We start from the raw sequence: 18,451 nt of genomic DNA, 5'->3' as shown, positions 1-18,451 counted from the left end.
TTACTAAATATACTTGGAAACCAGGGAGAGGTTTCAAGCGTGGTACCTCCTAGATGATAACTAGTGCTGTTTTACACTGGTCTGGATGCTGCACTGCAGTGTAGAGTGGGAAAGTCAAGTTTGAAACAATTAGGGTCAAGAAAGTAGGGTCATTCTTTAGCTCTCATAAAACAGGGTGATATTTTGAACTGTACAGTTGAGTGGCCACCCTTTCTGAAGCAGAAATAGAACTGCATGGCTTTCTTGTGGCCATTACTTGGCAAAATAATGCAAAAGAGGTGATATAACTGATTACACTGCCTTCATTCTAAGCATTTTTTTTATTACTGTGATGTTCCTTGTCCCATTCTGCTATTGTCGTTTCTCCCACAAAGATTGTAGGTGGTATAATGTTGTGAAAGACTTGTATTGCTTAAACAGTTACTGAATCAATGGATGGTTGTGGTTGTTGAGAACCAGTTTTCTCTTCTACAAGGAAAATCAATTTATCTAGAGGCAAAATGAGGAAAATGAGACATTTTACGCTTAGCATGATCTCTTGGGTAAATGGAAGTTTTATTGATTATGCTACTGTATTAGCAGCATAAATTTTGGGATGGGGCTAAATAATATAAAAAAATAAAGGCAAGAAAACACTGTCCGGTGGGAAGGGCCTTGAACTGCCTTTGCCTTGCAGAGGTCAGATTGTCCTTTGGACTGTGCAGTTAATCTGCTTTGTACCATTGGGCAAGTTGCTCTGCTGTTCAATTGTTTGATTCACCAAGTTCTACCAGTTGAAGCATATTTGTTTATTTAGGAAATTATTTTGCACTCCAAGCTCCACATGCTGTATCAGCACATGAGAACAGCAATAATAATAAATATAATAATATAAATAATATATATAATATAAATAATTCATTCTGTGATTAAATTCTTTATTTTACAGCTCCGTGATCCGAGCTTTGTGTACGCATTTGTTATAGTAAGAGAGTTTGATCTGAAACCAAATTTAACCCAAGGTGAGATTTCTTTTGATTTTGAGTCTTTGATTATCACCAAACTGGTTCCTTTCAGCTATAAGCAGAAAGGAGTAGCTAATTTTCTGTCGTGGCTTACAAGAAGCAGATACTTTCTGCTGCAAGTTAATGCATTCCTACGATTTTCTTAGTATTTATGTGAAATTTAACTGTGAACAGTGTAGTTGGTGCAACTCAACCTTAATTGGATGTGAGAGCTGCTTTTGGTAATGTATCACTTCACACAGTAGCTGGTGTGTGTCTGCATACAGACAATTTGGCCATGCACTTCAGCTCATCTGCAGCAAGAAATTGTTTTGACATCACTGTGCATTGAAGCCTTTGGTTTCTCAAGGTAGTGGTCTTGAGACAGGAAGTGTTGTCCTTCTTTATTTTTGGGACTTCTGGTGCTCACATGTAAAAACCAGGATAAAGAGGATGAGAAACTGAAGGATGGTTAGAGTATTTCTTAGCAAAAGATATGGATGGAATCTGAGAGAGAAACAAATTAATTAATTCCCTGCAAGAAGCCGTTTTGTAAGTAATGATGGCAAAAAGTTATTTCTGAAGTGTGGAGTTTGAATTTGTTGGCGGGGGGTAGTATAGAAAAAGTACTGCCTTTTCAATCATGTATGCTACAAAGGTACTCCACACAGGATAAAATAATGCTGCTTTAATTTCCAAGGAAGCCTTAAAAAAAAATTGCTACATTTCCATAGTAACAACAAATAATAATGTGTGTTTAAGCTTATAGTTAACTAGTGGGATAAGCAACCCCAGAAAATCATGGGGAACATATGCATACAGAGAAATAATAAGATCTTTGAAGGGTGACTAAGTGTAAGCTCATGTGGGCGAGGGGAAGAATGGAAGCAGCGGGGTAAAGGGCTTAATTTCACAACTCTCGAGTGAAATTTGGGTCTTATTTACCTTTGTACAAAGCTGGCAAAGCAGAAGTCGTAATGCCCTGAAGTATCTGCTGCATTATGGCACTGCTGTTCGAGTTTAGTAAGCTAGTAAAGTGTTGGCTGTGATTCGTTCTGGGCTTTGGAAGATGAAGAATTCACTGTAGCTTCCTTGGATGGCAAGAATGTGCTCAAGGAATTAACAGCAAAAATTATGCCAAACATTGCCTGGGATCTGTGCATAATTTTGAACCTATCTTAAAAAACAGATATGTTGACATTACCAGATGCTGTCTTGGCATGAGAATTGCCAGATCTGTGACTGTCCTCTTTACAATGTGGAAATCCGTAGGAATAGACTGGTGGGGAGAAGCTGAAAGTGGAATTTCTTTGGTTGTATATCAGACTTGTACAGAGATTAGTGTGGAAGGTCTTTGGTGAGGGGGATGATAACACACCAATCTGTGATCCACATCCAACACTGAAAGTTATTTGTATGACAAAAATATGTTTTAGTGTCAGGATCACCCCAGGGCTTTAGTGCAACACTTTGATAACACTTTGCACTGATTTTTCTTAAAAATTCAGACCATCTCTCTAGAGAAATTATGGTTGAATGTTTTAGGCTCTTTGGAGGCATCAGTGTCAAATCCTAGATACATCCTCAAATAGGAATCTTTCAGGATAGTGTTTTGTGTCTGATTCATCCCTGTGCCTAATTAGGGAAGAAGCAGGGAAACTGTTCCAAATTTGTCTACGAACATCTTAATTGGATATAGCAGTTTCTTTATTTTTTTTCCCCCTATTTTGTAGAACTGCATTTTATGACAATGCCAGGATTTTCCCTATCTGACTGACATTGCTGCTTCTCAGCATTTTCACCTACCTTTGACAGCACAGGAGGACAGCAGTGATGGCAGCAGCATCAGCACAGGTGTCACTGCTCAATGCAAGGCTGTAGAAGGCAAGGCTGTGTATAAGTGTTACGTAAGCAGCAGCCTCAGCACTGCAAGCTTTTTGAGGAAGAATTTATTTATTTTTAATTTTTTGGTCAATGTAAGAAAAGCAAGTACAACACCTTTAAACACTGCATATCCATGCCCAGCCAACCAGCTTCCAACTAGTGGTAGCTGTAGCTAGTAAGTTCCTTTTCCCAGTAATATACAGTAGCTCAAGCATGCGTTACACTGGCATGGCCACATTCCTTCTGCTTCTCATGCTAATGAGAAATTGCTATTTGGGCATCTCTGTGCTGAAGATAACATCCTTAATGTTTTCAACTACACTCTCATGAAATTTTCACCCATCACTTGGGCTTAGATGCTGTAACCATTGAGAGTTTGGTCATTCCTAGCAGCAGGGGGAACGAGCTAGTAATGCCAGCACTGGCACAGAAACAAATGGGTTTCTGTTAGGCATGAATAAATTTGGGCTGGAAAGTAGGAGGATTTACTTAGTGATTCTAACAATCAGCTTCTGGAGCAGCCTTCCAGTGGTTGTTGGAGGACAAAAAGCCTAACTACTTTTAAATGCAATGTATAAGAGGAGCTGTGGAATGGAGCAGCCTGTGGTAGCTGGGGTCTGGACCTGATGACTCCAGAAATCTGCAGGCCTTTTCTCCCCTGGACATATGCAAGTGGGTCACGAAAGGAGTGATAATATCTCCCTCTCCTTTGCAAAATTGCACTGGAATAGCTGCAATATGGCTTTTTTAGAACCTGCCACTTGGAAGTGTTTGATCAGCTGTGGCAAGTTGTGGGGATGTGAACTCCAGGTATTTCATTTGAAGGAAATATAAATCAAAGTACCTATTCAAGTTAGATTTCCTCTGCCACCCTGTCTTACTTTCTTGACACTGTTCTTACAGTTTAACTCACAAGAGTGAAACGAGCTAGCAAGGAGCAGGCTGATGTCATAGCCCCAGTTAGAAGTGCTTGCTTATTAGAAGACCAGCATTACTCTTTTTTCTGCTGGTAGCATATGTTTTACTTGCTAAGTATATCCGTATCAGAACAGCGAACAAATGTGTTCTCAGTAGGCTCATTGACCAGCATGTTTCCGCTGTTGCTTTGTCTCTTATTAATAAATTGGGCAATGTGGTGAATAATTGGACAATTTTGTATCAGAATATTTCTATTGGTGGCAAAACCACCTCACTTGCAGTATCTTGTCTACAATGACTTCCATGCAGTTGTCCAAACACTGCTGAAGGATCCTACTAGACAACCTGTAAAATCTTTTGGCTGTGAATGCTTAGTTAATTATACAAGGGTACACAGTGAGTTAATTCTGAAATTAGTCTGTTGTAGTATTCAAAATAAATTTCTCCTGCAGTCAGAAGTAGATTACTGAGGCCAAGTTTCACCTGGATACAAATTGAACTGCAATTAATAGAACCTCTGACTCATTTACTATTAGCAGCTGTGTTCCCTTCTTTGCTGAATGTTAGTAAGGTATATTCTTTTGATCATCTTGTTTTCTTCACCTGACCTTACATGAGCATTTCATAACGTTGATGAGAGGGAGCTGGCAAGTATATCCTAATTGCTGTGTATATTCTAACCTGGAGTGCTGGAACATACGGTACTTTGAAAAGAATTAATTTGTGTAGAATCACTGGTTAGAGGAGTAGTTAATGATGATGTGCACACAGATCTTGGTAAATGAGTGACAGTTCAGATGGAAAAATGGCATTTTTACTGTATGCTATTTTATAGTATTACTGTGTTTGAAATCCTGTTGTGCCCAATACTGTACATTGTTCCACTGTTCTATGTGGAGGGGAAAATTGTTTTTAAGGCTCTGTTGAACTATGAACTGAATAACAGGAGAAAGCACTTCCTCTGAAGAGTATGAGGTTGAAATAAAGAAGATGGAAAAGCAAAGAGCAATAGAAGCCCGGTTCTGTTAGATCTATGGTTTCGAAAACAATGCTTGCTTTGTAAGAATCTAGAACCAGTGCTCTGTTTCCTGATTGTGTCTGATGTGTATGTCACATTACTGCAAGATTTATGCTCCCCCTCCCTCATCCCCTGGTTGCTAAAAAGTATTTAAAGAAGCTAAAAGAAGCAGAATAAATGAAAAGTACTTATTTTTCTAAGTGCTGGGCTGCTGCTGTGCTGTTAGGTGGTGGGGTATGTAGCAAGAGATGATCACACAAAAAATAAATTGTAACAGCCCTTCATATAGAAACATTCTCATATAAATATTCTCTTTCATACAGATGACTGAGGAGCTTTTTGAGAATAGCTGCACATGGAGAATGAGTGAGTATTCAAACATGTATGATTAAAAAAAGTTATACTAATGCAGTGCATTGTTCATTGCAATTCCCAGGTTTCTTCTAAGTGTAAATTATCCATACTTACAGTGCATATGATATAAAGTGAGGAAATATGAGTGGCATGAAGTTTCAGTACAGCTTTGTTTTAGCTGTTAACCCCTGCTGAGAAACAGAGAATGGCTACCACCTTCTTTTGCATGCAAATTACAGATTGTGTGGATTAGTTATGTGCCAGCTAACGAGGTGCTATTGTTACTCAATGTACCCTGTGTAATTACTGCTTTTTAGACCTGCAGTGTGCTTGGTAGCCCTCCCAGAGCTGTTCTATTTCTTTTGTTATTTACAGCATTGTCTGTGTTATTTGCTATTGCAAATCAAATGGAAATTTCTCTAATGGGCCTGTCACTTTGTCCTGTGTCTGTAGAGCACAGAGCACAGCGGGACCTTGGCCTAGGGCTGAGCCTGCTAGTGCTACAGCAACATGAATAAATCATAATCATACTTGCCTACTGCACTCTTTGAGAGCAGAGTTCAGCAATGGCTGCTCCTACTCTGCTGTTTGTGCTGCCTGTTTCCTATGGCATTATATCCTTCATCACCCAGGGCCACTTCTGAGCTGCCCAGTTGGTATCATCTGTTATTACCAAAGTAACTATGCTAGTCTTCCCATCCTTAACCTCCTGTTAAACTGCATGTTCGTTCTATATTGCAGTTTCCTCTTCTGTAATGATCATCACTATTGTAAACTCGGTAGCCAGCGCTCTTATGGCATCCTTGCAAAGACCTTCTGATAAATTAGTCATCCATGTTTACATCTCCTGAACTTGTCTCCTTCCTATTCCATCTGCAACAGAAATACACTTCTTTCTTTCTAGTAAAGCAGTAAACTGTTTGCCTCTGTGAGGAACATCCAGGAATATCCCCCCTGCTCGTTTGTTACAGGACCTAACTGAATTCTTGAAATAAGTGTTAGATAAGGCATTACTGTTGAAATCCGTATTTTTTTCTTTATTTCCTGGTAAGGCACAGTCTTATTGTGCTCGTTTGGCGAGTTCACTTTTATGCCTTGGTAAGGAGCAAGTTGTTTAAAAATGTATCCAACATAGAGACTTTCCCAAGCCAAGTGATATGCTAACCTTTTTCTCTTTTCAGGTGGTATCAGAAAAGGCATCTTACCATTTTGGAAGGTTGTATCTTTGCCACTGTGTTAACAGAGCCTGGATTAACAGCTGGCTGTTAATATGAACAGGCAAGACTATGATCAGCAGTTTTGTACCTGAAGCCTCTTCGATTTGAATTGTAGCATTACAAAGTTTCATCCCATATGCTCACTGACCCCCATCCTGTCAAGTGAGGAATGAATTTAAAAGGTTTAGGCAATCGTCTGGAGATGTGGTGTAAAATCTATTTATCACCCAGACTGAAAGTAGTATATACCTTGCTCAGTGTGCATACGCTCCCTAGTCAGTCTTGAAGCACCGGCTATCAGCCGTTTCCTGTGTGCCTCTGCCTTAGACGTTTCAATTTCATTTGGTACAGATGCTGCTACAATAATCCACACTTCTTGTATTTTGTTTTCAGACATCTGCAGTGCAGTCTATCTGGGATTATTTAATGGTGTTTCTCAAAGATGAAAGCAGGTTTAAAAAACCACAACAAAACCAGCTGTCATTCCTGGTGGGGTATTTCATCTTGAGCTGATTACTCTCTGTGAACTGCACGTGGCATCTGAAGGTCTGTAGGTTTATGAAACACAGCTTGAGTGACATACCCATAAGGGACTGGGAGACCAGGCATGTCTGCTTCAGATGGTTATTCAGGTGATTATTTCTGCTGCAGACTTGCACATGAGCTAAAAGAACTTTAGAAAATCTTTTCCCTAGATAACCTTTGTAGAAAGGGGCAATTATTATTTTCTTCCCTCAAAATCTGGACATAAAAAAATAAGAATCACAGAATCATAGAATAGTTTGGGTTAGAAGGGACCTTCAAATATCATCTAGTCGAACCCCCCTGCAATGGCCAGGGTCATCCTCATCTAGGTCAGCTGGCACAGAACCACTGATAGTTTCAAAGAGCAGGTGTTTCCAGTATTCATTATTGCTGGACTTCTTGGGGCTTTTTGTTGTGTGGTGAAAGTTAGTTTGTGGATTATTTTTGTTGTTGCTATTTAAATTATGTGGTCATTTGACTCTTTTGTTCTTTGCTCTTTTTTGTTATTTGTTTTAGATATAGATGTACAGACATAACTAGTCCTTTGATCTGTTTATATGTTTATGGGGAGGAAAGAGCTGCTGTTGGTTTAAATATTGTAGTGGTACTTGATGATGAAGAACAGCTGGGCTTAGCTGGGCTGCATGGAAAGTGTCTGGGAATGTGAGCATCAAGGAAGACCATTTTATATAGAAAACTGTTACAGCTTTCTCCCTAGACCCAAGCAACAGAGAAATCCTAAGGCATGTTTTCTGTTCTTTTGCACACCTGGTCATCCCATGGGCCTTTGTCTTCTATGTGTTTGTCTGCAGCTACATGTTCAGATTTTGAGCTTCCACAAGTAGCACCTATTTGACCACAATGAGAATTCAGCATATTTTTTTTTCTTTTAAAGTAATAACACTACTGCATGGTAATGATTTGTAAATGGTTTATGCTTTCTAAATGACCAATGATAATGAATTCAGGTTAGAATCTAAAGAAAATAATGTGGAGCAGAGAAAATTCCTGTCTTTCTGGAAGTCCATGTGGTATGCAGACTCAGATTAGAATGAATAAGCTGACAAATAAAAAGCAATATCCAGGCAAAAAAGGAGAAACATCTTTTTTTCCTCAGCAGTAAGACCCACACCAAAATATAACATATCTATTCTTGGGTATTAGAAGTCTGCTGGGCGAAATGTTCACAAGGATCTCAATATCTAAACTTGTCTCTGAACTCAGCTTCCAGCTTTTCTGACTCCTGAAGCTATGGAATGAATACAAACCAGCAGATTAATCTTCTCGTATCTCTGTGAAGCTATTTTTATCTTTGCAAATATTCTTCATATTGGTGGTTCACCCCAGGCAGCCCAAAGTATGAGAGCTAATACTCACTTGTAGAGAAATGTGCTAACAGTTCATTCTCTTTGTGGTCCAGAACACAGCATGCCAGAGTGGATTTATACCAGGTCACCATCTTGCACCTCTGTGCAGTGCTACTCTCTGTTTATTGCACACATGTCCATTTTCTTTGTCAGTATACATTCACTCTTTTGGTACTCTTTGGTTCTCACGTCCATACCCACTTCACTGCATGTTGGCTGCAGTCAGTAGGGATGAGTGGGTTGCAGGGCCTGAAGAAGAGAACACAAGGGGCGAGATGCAAGGAACAAATGTGTTGGCCGGAGGTGCTGGGAGCAAGCAGAAGCACCCTGAAGCTCCATACCGTGACTGGAGCAGGGGGAGGGTTCATGGGGGAGATGAGGACTGCGAGTTGTGACTTGAAGTTGTATTCCCTTTGCCTTTACTGTGTGCCCAGGGTGCGGGTGCTTCCTGGCTCCAGCTCAGGTCAACAAACTGGCCTGTGGCTGCTGCTTCACGCCTCCAAAGCCTCTCCCAAGCCTTGCCCAAGGCTGCCAGTTTCCAAAGCAATTCTCTCCCGTGTGAAGCTCTTAAAATGAGTTGAGAATTCCCGAACTCGGCTGCTTGCAGCCGCGCACACTGCAAGGGCGGGTGTGCGCGTGTTATCCAGTCTGGACACACAGTGACAGCTCTCAGTGTAATCCCTCGGCGTTGCTGTGGGACGCGTGTGGCAGGTGCGGCCGCCGGTTTTCCCCTTAGCCCTCGGGGCTGCGTTAAGCCAAGCGGGAGGATGGCCTTTCCCCGCGATTTTACAGGAGCTGTTAACGGGACTCGGCACACTTCACCGGGGCACTGGCGGCGCCAGTTAGAACGGGAGATCGAGCGCGTGTGTTAACGCCCCTCGGCGGCAGCACAATGGACAGCGCCGGCCCGGCCCCGCCTCGGCGCGCCCGCCGCGGGGACGAGCCCGGCGCGGGAGCGAGGCGCGCGGGCGCGCGGCGCTCCCCTCCCCTCCCCTCCCGCCCTCGCGCTGAGGTAACGGTCTGCCCGTAACGGCGGAGGAGAGGAGGCAGACGGGCGGGAGCCGCCGCCTTCTCTCCGCCCCTCCGCCACCGCCCGGCCTCACGGGTGCAGCCCGGCTGCGGGGTGAGGGAACCGCGCTGCTCCTCGGCCGGCAGCCCCCCTCTCACCCTCGGGGCGCTATGAGCCATGAAGCCGCCCGGCAGCATCTCCCTGCGGCAGCCGCGCTGCGGCCGCCGCCTCCCCGCCGCCGCCGCCTGCCGCCCCACGCTCCTGCCGCTCCTCGGCCGCCTCGTCTCGCTGCTCCTGCTCCTCCATGGCTCGTCCTGCCCGCGGGCCCGCGCGGCTGCAGCGGCCGCCGGTGGGTATGGGGGGGGGTGTGTGTGCGTGAGGGTGGCTGCTGCTCCTCGGCCCCCGGCCCCCCTGCCTCCGCCCCGGGAGATAAACCCCGATAGCATCCATTTCCCCTGACCGGTTTTTCCTCCGCCCCTTCCATATCTGTGTACGTGTCTGTTTAGTCTTGCTTGCTACGAAAAAGAGAGAAATGTGAGGTTTTTCCCCTCTGATTATCTAAAGCGAATGCTGTAGTGTTCTAGGTAGAGAATGCTGTGCGCAGAAATAACGCTGGTGAGGTATGCGGCAAAAAAAGGCTTAGGTGTTTTTTTTGTATGTGTTAGGATGCATGTGTACGAGGATCTGAACGAGAAGCCAATTTGGGGTTGGATTTTTGTGTGTGCTTTTTGTTTATTTGCTTTCGATTATGTATAGATTACATGTGTAATGCAGAATATAGTCGGTTTGTGCCTCATGTATTGCTGTTCTTGTTACTTTGCTTGTTGATTTACTGTATCCTGCGATTTTAATGAGGAAGGATGCAGGGTTTCATCAGAAAAGCTGCCACTGAAGAAAAGGGCTTGTGTAAAAGTTAAAAGGGAGAGGTGGAAAACTTGCTGTTATATAAAGGGACTTGATTACCGTTCGGTGTGCATGGACTTTGAATTCAGTTTGTCTTAGGAACATGGTAAATTAGTCTTTTGTAGGTGTACGCCTGTTTTTTGTGTGTGTATCTGAGAAAGAAGAGAACTTGGTTATCAAAGAGGGTAACTACATGTCCATCAAGTGTTGGGTTTTTTGGTGTTTTTTTTGGAGGTTGGGAGGCATTAATATATTTATAACCTATGAATGCATATGAAAATGTATGTGCATTTAAATAAATAATGTTATTTCTGAATCCATTTTACATGTGAAACGAATAAGATCTAGTTCAATGACTAAGCTTTTTTGTTTGCTTGAGGGACTAATATTAGAATATTGCAAGCTAAATATGTAGCTTTTTTTTTTTTTTTTTAATAAACATATTTTGCTATCTAATTTGCGGCTGGCATATCTTTATATCTTTCTTCCTCAGACCTGCATTGGAATGAAACAGCAGGCGGTACAGGGGGAGTACTGGCAGATGAAGAGAATACATTTCAACAGAATAAAAGCAGCAACAGTAAAAATAACAGCTACAGCAATGCAATCCAAAAAGAAATCACACTGCCTTCAAGACTAATCTATTACATCAACAGAGACTCTGAAACCCCTTACCATGTCCTGGATACTAGGGCAAGGCACCAGCAGAAGCATGACAAGGTAGGGTAAAAAAAGGCTTATCTGCAGAATTTTCAAACTGTTAGTATCTGATGTGGAACTGAGTTTGAATGTTTTATTCCATATATCTTTGAGACTTCATGGTGGTCCTTACCACCATTTGTAGAAAATCAGGGAGGACATGTAATTAACCAAGACTCTAATTTCCCTTGTGTTAATTTAGATATAATTATTTTGAATTTCAGCATGGTTCGAAAGTTCAACTGTAGGTAAAACGAATGGGAGTTATGCAAAGTTGACTTGTCTGATCAATGTAGTTCCAGTGTCTTGATTTATGGTATACCATCATCAACAACATGCTTCTTCCAAAATAGCTCTAGACTGCAGAAATGTCTGCATAGGGAGTTTCTTTAGAATCCTGAACTTGCAGCATGAATGTGTCTGTCATGCAGTACCTAATAAATGCAGTAGTGTTTCCTGCCAGTCTATGATGAGTGAAGACCACTGTAAAGTATTATGAGATTTTGTCAAATAATACCTACCTTTTTCATTTTCAATGGCAAGATACAGTATTTCATTTTGTATAGATGCAGATAATAATTTTTTTTTCAGAAATTGCATGGGATTGAGCAAACTTGAATGTTGTGAAAAAACTTGGTGAAGAAGTAAACCTACTCTAAACCCTATTGCTTAGGAGGCACCCTTAAAATGAGTCTATCCCATTTTTATAAATCTGTATTTAAAAAACAAATTTCTTCCCATGAGTTAAAATGCTGAAGGTAAATATATTTCGTATAGGAAGAGACTGTCACAGTAGAGAAGAAAGGCAGTAAAGCATATCAGTGTGTATGCTATTACTGAGGGGCTTAGCTATAATAGAGTTTTTACCTATTGAATTGCATTTCTTTTGAATATGTGCTTTTGTTGATTATGTGCCATTTCATATATGGAATTAATATGGAAGTATTACTTTTGTCGTAATATACTTTGAAAGTATAACCCTTTGTTATGGTTTAAACCCTTGAAAAAGGATGAGTTGTATAGTTTTGTTATTTTAATGGTAGGAAAGGTTGCTTCCTAGCTTATTGAACTTGGATAATGATATGTGCTTTTGGAGGCATCCGAATACACCAATATGTTACGGGTGGCACGGAAAAACTGTTCAGATGTTAGAAACTGGAGCTACTTAACAACATATTACATTCAGAACTAATATTCTTTTAAAACGAGACCTCTTTTTTTAAATAAACTTGAACAACAGGGGCTTTCTGTTCCCCTCTTTGGAGAGAGGTGTGGGGAAAAAAGATTATTTTGCAAGTGCTTGCAGACCTGCCTTTGGGAATAGTGCTTCCCTCATGTTTCTACATGAGTTTTTTTCCTTGGGAATCCACAGAAGAGAATGCCTGCCAACCTCTTCACTTACCCAGCATTGCCCACAAGAACATTGCTGCCGTTGCCTATCCTTCCTATGCCCTACCTGATCTCTGCCTGTTGGCGGTAAAGCTCTGCAGAAATCAGTGCTGACAGAATTGGTATTGATTTCCTTGAGTGTGCTTGCTGCTGAGTATTGTGTAAAGTGGATCTCCTTTCTACTTATTGTGTCCCTTTTAAGTGTAAGGAATGCTCGCACTGCAGTTTTTCTCGCAGAAGGGTTAAGCTTGGGGTTCAGTGGAAAGTGACATCATGTTGACTTCATCCTTCTGGCATGGAACTTCTACTGCTTTGATCCACTTAATTGAAGGAAAGTGTTGATTATGTTCCTTTTCTGCTTTAATTTTTGCATGTTTTGCTTTCAGAGCACCAGAGAGTCCTGTGTTCCCCCCACACTCCCATCCCCAACTTGCCTCTTGCGTCTTTCCTTGCATGAAGTCATTTCTTTGCCCTTCCATCTGTTTTACCAATAATGTGGTAGCAAATATTTGGTTATTTTGTTCTGTTTAACATTAACTAGTCTCTGTAGGGCAATAATTGCTGGGGGGATGGGAGAATTCTGCCTAGAATGTAAAAGCGTTTTGATTTTGGGAAGGGGGAGGATTTTTAGGACTTGCTTTTATCCTTTCCCAGAACTCAAATAAATGCTATATTGTAATAAATAATACTTGCATGATTTTGCTCTCCCCACATTGGTAATTCAAAGAAATAACCAAAATACTTTAATAGTTAGGTAAAGAAAGACATCTATATTTAGGATTAGAGGTTTAGCATGTGAAAAAAATAAAGATAAATATGAGGACCTTATATCTGTACACAAGAGACAACTGAGGAAGAAAAATACTATGTACTCCCTAACTGTAGATATTATTCAGTAAACCCCTTTCTGTGAAACTTCATAACTTCATTATAGTGGCCAGAAGACTGTAAGTCATATGGATTGTTTGGTGGATTAGGCCTGAATACCTCAGAAATGCTGAGTCACTATAAGGAGAGGGGAAGAGTAGAGGAAATTGTGTGCATGTAGGAAGAAAGAGGTAAAGCTGGAGAAATACAATTATGTAAAATGACTTAAAATATTTGATTTTATTAAAATCCCTTCCTAAAAGTGAGGGTCTGCAGCCTTATTAATGAAATATATGTAGAAATGAAGGGATGGAGGAGAAGACAGTGTACCAGAGAACAAAAAAAAGTAATAAATTGCCTTCTTAGCACTGATAATCTTTATCCCCTTTGGATGTGGTAAAATGCCATCATAATGAGAGGGTGTATGTGATTTAACTGTTTGTAGAACTTCTCTCATTCCTTTTTTATTATTTCAAGAAGCTTTTTCTCACTGTTGGAAAAATAAAGCTGTGCTAGTTTTGGCTAAATGGTCTATCTCCAAGGTGGACAGAGTTCTAGTTTGCAATCTGTTTTCTTTCTATGATCTAAAGAAAGCATATTTCAAATACTTGGTAGTTGAAGACTCTAAAAATCTGTATACCTGTTTCCTCATAGTCAAATTAAAGCTAGCTGATTTTGAATTCTTAGGTAATTTTTGGTGTGAAATGCTCAAAAATTAATATCAGTTTATAAAAACACAGTGATGAAACTTCAAAGAACTCTTAAACATGCTAGAAAGGTCTGAGTCATGTGTGCTCTGTCTTTCTAAACTTCTGCAGATGAAGTAGAGTTCTCAATGAACTGAGAATCTCTTTACTGAACCAGATGACTGCTGTGGTTCATTTTTGTAGGTTAGGTATACCCGATCATTGGGAGGTAGCAGGAAGACTGTTACGTGACACAACTTGTCACAAAAGGCTAGGACCAAGTTGTTACCATAGCCAGAAAAAAAAAAAAATAATCTTGCAACACAAGATGTGGTCTCAAAATAAAAGGATTGCCAGAAAAACACAGCTGTCTTTAGATTGATGAATCATAAGTTCTCAGAAGTTGTAAAGAAACAAAGTGCATCGTTCTAAACTGTTAGTGTAATTTTTGGGAGGAGGGAGGTGTTAAGAAAACTGGTTTGCAGACCCTAATGACTGGAAAAAAAAATAAAATAGTGCAATAGTGAAGACAGTTCCACACACACACCCCACCCCCCCCCCCCCGAAAAAAAAAAAAAAAAACCCCACAAAAAAACCCTGTATTCATTTTGGGCTATTTTCTTGGGGTAAAAACTCCAGGTGTTTTGTAGTGCAGGTGCTTCCAGGTGCTCCTCTGTTTATCATTTAAATAATGAAAATATGGCCAGATTGAACGTTGAACATTGTTTTCTGCTATGTTGCCCTGCTTTAGAGGTTGAAATGCAGTGCTGTTTCAGTCCTTTATGCAACTTTGGTATGTAGCATCCAAAAGTTGAGAGGGGAAGCATCTTTAAGATGAAAGGAAAATAGCTGTATCATGTCCATTACAAAGGAGTTAGTATTGAAGAAAAAGCAGGCCTGTTTTGTACAGTATGAAAGGTGATGGTTAATAATATCTCAAGAGGTGGCATCATGTGAATTCTCACTAAAATCCAGATGAAAATCATATGCCCTAATTATTGTTTTCCCTTCCCTTGCCTGTCTTAGGCCAGATCTTCACTTTTAATCCCCATGTAATGAAAACTGATCAAAATAATGAACGAACTTAATGTGGTTTATCTATATGAGTTTAAGACTGTTGGAGAACTATTGTAGTATTTCAGCTGGCTTTGCTTTTTTGTTTGACCTTTTTTTTCTTTCCTCTGAAATTTCTGTGGTGCAGATCAATTTACACTACTTGCAAATTAATGATTTTGTGTACTTTGTCTCTTTTTTATTCTGTATTAAATTCCTACTCTCTCTTGTCTGTATTGAATTCTTATTAATGCAAAAGACTTATCTGGACTCTGTGTCTTCAGTAGTTACTGATTAACAGTAGGCTTGAAATTGGTCTTCCTGTCTTCTTTGGTTTCCAGGACTAGAAAGCCATCTTCCTTATGCCAATAGGAGTAGAAAGCCATCTTCCTTATGCCTTATGCCATCTATTAAGTAGATCTGCATCTTGGTTTCCTAGCTGAAATGTGGGTCATGATAGTTCTAAATTTTTTTTAAATTGTCATTTCAAGTGATAACCTATAAAATATTTCAGTTTGTCTGTGTTAGGTAGTGCAACAGTTGCACTTGTTAGGCCTTGTTCTGAATTAAAAAAAAAAACCACAAAGTTTATAGGTTTTATAGCATTTTGGGAAAGTTGGGTACTGCAAGAGTGGTGGATTCTGGCCCCTGGTGTTAAAAGAGCAACAGTGGGATTGCTTTCAGAGATAGGCCTGAGCCTTTGTTCACATGCTGACAGCCTTTGATCTTTCAGAGAACAGCCTTCAAGACTTGAGGTTCAAGTGCGTCAAAGTAGCCTTTCTATTATTAAAGACCAGAAACAAATAATCAATGGAAGCTTTTCTGAAATCCTGTATGTTTTAAGCTGCTATGATACTTACATATGTTTTTCAGTGTGAAATGCTTTATTTCCAATGAATACTGGAAGGTTATAGAATCATAGAATCACAAAACAGTTTGAGTTGGAAGGGACCTTTAAAGATCATCGAGTTCCAGCCCTGCTGTTGTGGGCAGGGACACCTTCCACTAGACCAGGTTGCTTCCAGGGATGTGGCATCCACAACTTCTCTGACAACTCTTGACAACTTGTCAATGCCTCATCACTACTGCAGTAAAGAATTTTCCCTAATGTCTAATCTAAATGCCCCCTCTGTCACCTTAAAGCCGTTCCCTCTTGTTCTGTCACTTGTAAAAAGTGTCACTTGTAAAAAGTCCCTCTCCAGATTTCTTGTAGGCCCCCTTAAGGTACTGGAAGGCTGCTTTAAGGTCTCTTCTCCAGGCTGAACAAGCCAACTCTCTCAGCCTACCTTCACAGGTAGGAGAGGTGCTTCTGCCCTCTGATCATCTTCATGGTTCTTCTCTGGATTTGTTCCAATGACTGTTTCTTCAATGCCAAATGCCATTGAAAAATATTTAGTTTTCAGATCTGTAATTAGGCTCTCTTCTGAGCACAGTTATCTTGGCGTATGTGCAATATAGTAGATGTTTTCCAAACACTAAAGAAAGATGGCTTCTGTGTGAAGTCTGAGGACAGGCAAACAAGCTGAAAGAAGGATAAGGAACAAATGTATAGTAGGTCACATTTCATTTGTGACAAAACTTGTACTATTTTCAGAATGAAGGTCTAGATCAAAAAATCCTTTAATGGTGTAAAATCCATCTAAATCTGACTTATGTTTCTAATTCCAAAACGGAAGTGATGAAACCCCTTGCTCAGGTGCTTAAATGAGAGTGGCAGCTCTTGGCCATTATTTTAGTCAGCAGAACTATATGCAGAAATAGACTATTAAAAGCAGTGACGGTCATTTGGAGATCATATCTGTATGAATATAGCAAAAGGTCTGAAAGTACTATCAGTCAGTTAAACAATGCTGTTACTTTTGTTTAAAGACTTGTGATGGAACTCGGTATTTTTGAAGAGGTAACAGATCATTGCATTTGGCATAGTTTTACAGCCTTCTAGTCTGATTTTATCTTGAAACTTACAGTAAGCTAATGACTGACTTAAAAGAAACTGGAATTCTTTATATATGTGGATTTTTAGCTTGGAAAATGCCTGAGAACTACTACTTTGCACAAGCAGTTACAGCACTCTTAGAATGTCCCTAGTATGAAGAATCTCTTATTAAGCGGGAACCTCTGCAGAGGATTTTAAATTATAAACATGTACAGAGGACCTTGGTCTTCTGTTTATGTAAGCAAAGTATAATTATGCAGATGTGAACCATGTATGCCAGTTGTACAAGAATGTAATATTTAATCACCTGTGAAAAGACATGGTAAGATATCTAACTTCAAAATATAATATTCTTGTCTGAATTTATATTTCTATGCCAATTAGAACACCATATTTCAGATTACACTTTAGGCATAGTATTACACAGTAACTGGTAAGAGAATACTGTGAAATAATAATCTGTATCACAGGATTTCAGACACTTTTCTGAAATATTTCTTCCCATCATGGTGGTACATGATGGTTGTTAATGGCTAAAACACCTAGTGACAGCTCACTGGCAGCTTTCTGTGCTAACTTGTTACAAGAAAAATGTCAGTTTCAGGATTAAACACTTCAGTCTCACTACCTTCACCTGATTTCTGATTTATGGCTTTTACAGGTGCTTATCTATTTTTGACTAGCTTTGAAAAATCTGTATTTTGCTGCAGCAGTGGTACATCACATTCACCTGAATTCAAAACTGGTTTTGCTAAACTGCAGGGATCTAAAATCCAGTGTTCTTTTTGTAACCAGTAGTTTGAGCTGAGTTTGGTATAGATCATGAGGTATAGCAGGGTAGCAAGTTAGTATCAGCTGCTTTACAGCAATTGCTTGTGTGTCCAGGCTGCATCTGTTAAGTGAGGCACACTAAATAGATAGCAAATGGTGTTTTTAGGTACACAGGTAATTGTTTTCAGAAATAGCAATGATACTGTATCTCATCCTACAAGATGAACTTGTTCTTATGACACCATGGACCAAGAATACAAGTTACTTTAATTTTAAATTACAGAAAGATAAAGAATACACGGTTGCTGGCTTAGAAATTAAAGGATGTTACACATGTATCATTGGATGGGCTTGTCTGGACAAAAGGAAAGCTATAGCAGATAAGACTAGATGTTCATCTGGGTATCCCTTAGAGCAATTAGTAGTAGATGCTTAGGGAGGGCTATAGGAGCATAACGGTCATGGGGTGCTACTTCCTAGACCAGTCCGCCAGACTCTAGCAATTTGTGGTTCAGGATCTTCTGGGAACCAGAACTTGTCTTTTGGATTTAATAACCCTTGACAGGAGTGCCTGATCTGGAGGTTATTCAGGGATTTCTTTTTTTTATTATTATTATTTTCCTTATATATATGCATACATTTTTAGTATCTGTAAAGTCTTGTGCTGAAGTTTTGGGATTTTGGCATGATTCAGTACAGCATGATTGCTTTTGAAGTGTGATTTATTATGGCATATATCATCCTTCACACTTAAGCATTTTCTTAATTAAGTAGCTTGAATCTTCTTGAAAGATACTCAACAGTTTGCCTTATTTAGTTGGTTTGGAATTGTCAGTCTGAACAGCAGTAGTGACAAAAAAAAAAAAAACAAC

General features: G+C 40.0%; 1 protein-coding gene and 1 long non-coding RNA gene across 7 annotated transcripts in view; both read left to right on the top strand.

The window, feature by feature from the left end:
- Positions 1-4,252: 4,252 nt before the first annotated feature.
- Positions 4,253-6,414, top strand: LOC136011087 (uncharacterized). Its single transcript, XR_010611194.1, has 3 exons — positions 4,253-4,486; positions 5,127-5,169; positions 6,339-6,414. It is a non-coding gene; the product is annotated as an uncharacterized LOC136011087 (long non-coding RNA).
- A 2,866-nt stretch (positions 6,415-9,280) lies between these two features.
- The window catches only part of ADAM23 (ADAM metallopeptidase domain 23), a 70,772-nt gene continuing 61,601 nt past the window's right edge, over positions 9,281-18,451 (top strand). For 3 of the 6 annotated variants that reach the window (XM_065670106.1, XM_065670110.1, XM_065670109.1), the window contains exons 1-2: positions 9,282-9,624; positions 10,672-10,898. In XM_065670106.1, coding sequence (XP_065526178.1) covers positions 9,453-9,624; positions 10,672-10,898 — 399 coding nt within the window. In that variant the 5' untranslated portion in view covers positions 9,282-9,452. Of the gene's footprint in view, positions 9,625-10,671; positions 10,899-18,451 lie in introns of all 6 variants that reach the window. The other 3 variants (XM_065670111.1, XM_065670108.1, XM_065670107.1) reach the window with 2 other exon arrangements.

The sequence above is a fragment of the Lathamus discolor genome, chromosome 3 (genome assembly GCF_037157495.1).
Source record: "Lathamus discolor isolate bLatDis1 chromosome 3, bLatDis1.hap1, whole genome shotgun sequence".
NCBI lineage: Eukaryota > Metazoa > Chordata > Aves > Psittaciformes > Psittacidae > Lathamus > Lathamus discolor.
The sequence above is the reverse complement of the archived record's forward strand: the minus strand, read 5'-3'. Positions and strand labels throughout refer to the sequence as shown.